This window comes from Priapulus caudatus, unplaced genomic scaffold, assembly GCF_000485595.1.
Source record: "Priapulus caudatus unplaced genomic scaffold, Priapulus_caudatus-5.0.1 Scaffold489, whole genome shotgun sequence".
Lineage (NCBI taxonomy): Eukaryota > Metazoa > Priapulida > Priapulimorpha > Priapulimorphida > Priapulidae > Priapulus > Priapulus caudatus.
The window spans coordinates 130,876-137,292 of record NW_014577550.1 but is presented as its reverse complement, the minus strand read 5'-3'; the positions used below and the strand labels follow the sequence as shown (position 1 = coordinate 137,292).

General features: G+C 42.1%; 1 protein-coding gene across 2 annotated transcripts in view; it reads left to right on the top strand.

Moving 5' to 3' along the window:
* The first annotated feature begins 4,027 nt into the window (after positions 1-4,027).
* The window catches only part of LOC106810949 (putative RNA-binding protein EEED8.10), an 11,428-nt gene continuing 9,038 nt past the window's right edge, over positions 4,028-6,417 (top strand). For both annotated transcript variants that reach the window (XM_014814431.1, XM_014814430.1), the window contains exon 1: positions 4,028-4,205. In XM_014814431.1, coding sequence (XP_014669917.1) covers positions 4,136-4,205 — 70 coding nt within the window. In that variant the 5' untranslated portion in view covers positions 4,028-4,135. The remainder of the gene's footprint in view (positions 4,206-6,417) is intronic.

Here is a 6,417-nt window from a genome sequence, read left to right as displayed (position 1 = left end):
CTCGAATGATTCGATGGCGTGAATCGAATGATGGCATCGAATCATTCGATTCACAGCATCAGATATCACTTGATTCACGTCATGCGACTCAATTCGATTCAGCGCATTCGAACCTTCGATCACGCATCGAATCAGTGTCGATCACCGCATCGAAATCCTTCGATGGCATCATTCGAATGCGGTGAATCGAATGAATTGCGATGCGTGAATAGACATCGATTCGACTGCGTGGAATCGAATGATTCGATGCATTCATTCCGATTGCACCGCATCGAATCATTCGATCACGCAATACGAATGCATCTCGATTTACGCATTGCGAATGATGGCATCTGAATGATTCGATGCGTGAACTCGAATGAATTTCGATGCGTGCATCATGCGAATGATTTCCGATGGCGTGAATCGACTGAAGGCATCGACATCATCGAATTCGCCGCGCATCCCGAATCATTTCGATATTCAAGCGCATGCGCGAATGGATGCATCGAATGATTCGATGCGCCGTGAATCGAATGATTCGATGCGTGAATGCGACTGCAATTCGTATGCGTGAATGGCGAATGATTCCGAATGCGTGAATCGAATGATGCATTGCGAATCATTCGATCGTCACGCCCATCGACTCATTCGATTCACGCAATCGAATGCATTCGATCACCGCATCGAAATGATGCATCGAATCATTGCGATTGCACGCATCGAATCATTCGATTCACGCATCGAATCATTCGATTCGACGCTATGCGAATGATTGCGATGCATCATTCGATGCGTGAAGTCGAATGATTCGATGCGTGAATCGGATGAGTTCGCAATGCGGTGAATCGAATTCATTCGATGGCCGCTGAATTGGCGAATGATGCCCTCGAATCCATTCGATTCGCGCTCGAATCTGATTGCGATTCACGCGTATCGGAATGATGGCATGCGAGGATGAATTCGAGTGCGTGAATCGAATGAGTTCGATGGCCGTGAATCGCAAGTGATCTCGACTGCGTGAACTAAAATAATATGGGCGATAAATCCGAATGGGTTATCAGGTGTGATAAATCGTTTATGTTATATGTGATAAATCGAATGTTAATAGTTGTCCGATAAATTCAAAGCCATGGAACAAAAAATTCGAATAGTGACACCAAACGAACATGCCTATAGAAAGCCGAACCTACCTATGTTTAATCACACTTTCAAATCCTATTTTAATCGGCGATTAACAAAGCTAGCTGGTTTCTGATTGGCTTGGCAATTCAATCTCTGCTTGACAATAAGCAATTTATTAAGGCCGGCGTATTACGAAATAGGTAGGTTTTAGGCGGTAATGGCGCTTTCATGACGTTCTTGGTAATGTATGTGGCCGATAAATTCTAATTCGGCGGCAGCGTATTTGAGACGGAGCATGGGCGGCCTCGGTTAAACATTGGGCATTTATCTAATCAGCTGCGGTGAATATCGTTTCTATCTATTCTATCTATCTATCTCTTTATCTATGCTATGCTATCTATTCTATTCTATCTATGCTATGGCTATGCTATCTTACTCTATCTTATCTATCTATCTATCTATTATCTATCTATCTATCTACTCTACTCTATCTATTATGCTATCTATCTACTCTGATCTCATCTATCTATCCTATGCTATCTCATGCTATCTATCTATCTTTATCTATCTCATCTATCTATCTGATCTATCTATTCTATCCTATCTATCTATCTATCATATATTCTATCTATCTATCTATGCCTATCTATTTATCTATTCTATTATCTATCTATCGGTATTATCTATCGTATGCTATCGCGAATCTATGTATCTATCTATCAATCTAATCTATGCTATTCTATCGTACTCGTCGAGCTCCTATCTAGTCTATTTAGTCTTCTCTATCTATGCTTAGTCTATCTGATTCTATTCTTATCTATCTATTCTATCGTATCTATCTATCTATGCTTATCTATCTATCTATCTATCTATCTTATCTATCTATCTATCTAGTCTATCTATGTATCTATCTATCTCCTCTATCTATCTATCGTATCTGCCCACATCTAATGGCTACTCTAGTCGGTATCTATCTCTCTATCTATCTATCTATCTATCTGATCTATCTAGGTGCTATCGTATCATATCTCTATCTATCTATCTAACTCTATTATCTATCTATCTATCTATCTATGCTATGTCTTATCTATCTATCTATCTATGCTATCTATCTGTTATCTATCTATCTACCTATGCTATCTACTATCTTATCTTTCTATACTTATCTATCTATCTATCTATCTCGTTTTATCTATCTCTCTACTATCTTCTACCTATCTATCTATGCTATCTATCTTTCTATCTATGGCTATCTATCTTATCGATCTATTAATATACGTATATTTTCAAATATATAATATATTAAAGTTTAAACTAGTAGTAGTTATAATATATAATATATTATTACTACTACGAGGGAGTATTTTATAATAAAGACAAAGGTAAACGTGATGTATTTCGTGTATATGTTCAGAATAGTACAGAGATGTCAATAATTTACAAATGCCCTTATTTTTAATCAGGAAATAGTTTTAAAATATGTCAATTTTGTCATGATTTTTCAATGTTTTAGTAAGCACGACGAGAGGGTACAAAGAAGGAGATGTGAAGTGGTGAGAAAGGCAGCCATGGTCATAGCAGCGTATAACTAAGGTTTAAGCGCGAAGTCTGTTGTGTTGATAAGCAGCCGCATTAATGAATAGCGCGGCAGCCACAACAAATATAAAGCAGGGAAGAAACGCAAGTGCCTGCCTATCTGTAGTGTATGAAAGAGTGACTGGAAGTGGGTGCACGAATGCGTCAAATTGGCTTGTAATGCATAAGAGCTCATTCATTTTACCGCGGGGGAGTGGCGCGCTGGGCGCATCTGAGTAAGCGATGATTAATTGACCCGCGGTTCCGAGACGCCGTAGCATCTTACAATCTAAATGTGGCAAAAGTCAGCATAAAGCCCTCGATCTGCTATTATGTTCATATTGATCGGTGTTTGCTCGGTTCTATATGCTTGGCGTTGTTTTATGGTGTGATGATATAAGTCCTCGCCTCTCGTGGTACAAGTTTACGGTTTGGTCATCATATATTTCTGAATGTACCACAAATAGGGCAAAAATGCTTGTCACCCTACTTACTATATGACTAGTAAAACAATAGATTATTTCCCATTTATCTGGCCGCTGCTTTTCGCCGACACAGTTGAAGCTAGGCGCGAGTTCAACATTAAGGCCTTATTGCCATCATCTCTTACGCCATACCAACCGCGTATGTAACGCACATCGTGATCGATAGCTTTAAGTGAACAACGCCGTTTAGATTTTGTTATGGTCGGATCGATTTTCGGTTTTCCCCTTGCGATTTTCGCGGTTAATTGCTATCGGCTATATGATAATCGCACTAACAAAGTGAAGTAGAATTAAGTCTACGCGGCCGTGTTCCGCACCCATCCAGTGATCGATAAGCTCCATGCGTATTTGGCTGTGACATTTCTATACTGGTGCGTTAGCGTAAATGTGGTCGACCGGTAAGGCTTGGCGGCAGCCATGACGGTATTCGCCGTACGGCTGCAATGACCGAGAGGAACGATCGCTGCCGATGGCACTAAATCTCGATCCTACTTCTGTATGTGGAATACAACGAACTGGACAATTTCGTTAAGCCGTTTCTAGTGATTCAATGCACTGGGGCGCAACTGAATGTAGCAATCCAGTCTTGCTCGCAATGCGTCGCACCATTGGTACGCCGCTATAGAATTCTTTCGGCTGTATTACGACGTAAATCGAGAACACGCCTTTGGTTAGCAGAAGGCAATCGAGGCTTCTGTATATATTTCTACGGTCACATTATATTATTATACATTATAATGATATTCTTGGCTGTGGGCAAAATTTATATTTTGCCCACAGCCAAGATCGAGCGTTTACACCCGATAGAGGGCGCAGCGCATGCCCGTAGATCTGCCGACGGACGATAACGGATAATGTTGTTATTCTGATGATGTACTTGAACTGCTTCACTGTCTTCAGAACAGTAGTGTAGTTGTTTCTTAGGTTTAGCTTTGCATCGCTTCGAACGTGGATGTATATCACTTTAGTAAATGGGGCAGTTGTTTTCGCTACCTAGTGCTCCTTCCGCGAGTGGTGCTGAAAGTATACGCAATTACGGTGGTATGTCACTATCACTATCAATCAGTATCATGTATGATGTAGGACAATCACAATTAGATACAATAATGTAACCCAAACCCCTATCCTCTTGGGTTTGGGTTACATTATTGTATCTAAATCACAATGTGTAGATAATAATGTAACCCAAACCCAGGATAGGGTCAGGACTCGAATTAAGCGACGGGAAGGGCAAGGCAATTTTTTTAGGGCATGTGAGAAATCGCCTTGAATTTTCTCTAACATAGAAGGGCACAGAGGCAACTCTCAAAATTTGAGAAGGGCACCAAGGCACTTTTGTAAAATAAAGGAAAACTCATAACAAATTAGCACATCAACATCGTCTTGTTTTTAATGTACAAAACAACATGCCCCCATGTAAGCTTACATCGTAACACCGACCCCTGTACCCCCTCTGCTAATGGAAGTAGAGTAACAAGAAATTTTACATGCCCGCTATCAGGAGCGAATAATTATCCGATGCTGTTATTATTCCCTTCTGCGACTATCGGTTTTTAGCTCATCATTGCAACTACAGCACGCACGCGCACGTGTTATGTTGATTCGACTAAAAACGAAACTAGGGCAGTAGATTAAAGGGCACCGACGGCAATTACACAAAAGGGCAAGGCAGGTGACTGCCGTCGGTCGGGTTGCATTTTCAGGGGCAGTACGGCGATTGATAGGGGCACCGACGGCAATTGCCGTCGGTGCCGTCGGTTAATTCGAGCCCTGGATAGGGTTATAACTTATATTACTATTAGACATCCAGGTCGACAACCAAGGTCGACGACCCCCCCTATCTTGGGTTTGGGTTACATTATTGTATCTAGACAATGTGTTGCAAACGAAGGCCAAATTCGTTGGCCGCATTTCTTGACGACACTTGTTCAGTATTCATACATTTTATGATTTTTATAGAATAATCATGTTATTGCCATATATGTACATTCATATATATTCTATAGACAGGTTCGTAGTTATCAGACTAGTCTGTACCAAGTCCAAGGAGCTAAATATAACAAGGAGAGGAAGCGCCGCCATATCTAGCCCAAATTTGGGTTCGGCAGAGACCCTAGAACAGATTACTGAGATTAGTGTTCTATTGAGTATTGTGTCTGGGTTCGGTCTGCACAGCCGTTTCAGCTGATTATGGTCCATAGATGATAGATAGTAATAAACATCATCCTATCCTATCACCGTCCTGGACATCATCTCTATTCTTGAACCAAATTTCGTGCCACGTGACGTAGTGAGAAGCGAGAAAGTTACTTGTAAATGTTGCTATGTTCGTGCCGGGGTGGCTCAGAACGAACAAAGCTAGATTGGAACCCCGCAAATGTGTTTTCGCATATATTCTAAACTAATCCGGGTTGTCAAATTAGGCTTAGGCTGCACTGAACGTGTAGAATTGAAGTGAGGTCTCACTATATCTATATATATAAAGTTGTTCCGCCGAATTAGTCCGTACTTGCATAACTAGAGAACTCCACAGCCTAGAGGAAAACTAAAGATATTTTCAGAATCAGCACGTCTGGGAGGTGGTTCTGGCTGAAACAAAAATTTAAAAAAGTTAAAAATTGATAAAAAAAATTATTCATCAATAGATGGCAGTGCGTACAGATTAACATCACGTACGTGTGAATCCATTCTGTATACACTTAACGGCGCAGTGGCCTAATCGTTAGAATATCCGTCTCCTACACCGGGATTCCGGGTTCGAGTCCCAGCTGGGGACCTTATTTTCCCCTTTTTTTCATTTTTTTCCCTTTACCTATCTCTTTAGTACAGGGCTCGACTTTAACGGTGGCCCGGGTGCCAATGGCCACCTGAAACGGCGTCGGGCCACCTGAAACTGTCAGGTTGGGGCCCGCCTGGCCACCAATAAAAATAAGGCCGTGGCTACGCGACCGGTTCCGGACAAGGAGCCGCTAGGCTACGCGTCTGGACATCCATCTCACACAGAGATCTTGTGACATGTACACGCATGATTACGCAAGGGGACGCTCTGCTGATTGCCAAGTGTGTGTGTACGTGTGCGTGTGTGCATATGCGTGTGAGCGTGCGCGTGTGCGTGTGTACGCGTGTGTGTGTGTGTTTGCCGTGTGTGTGCATGTGCGCGTGCGCACGCGTGTGTGTGTACGTGTGCGTGTGTGCATATGCGTGTGCGCGTGCGCGTGTGCGTGTGTACGCGTGTGTGTGTGTGTGTTTGCCG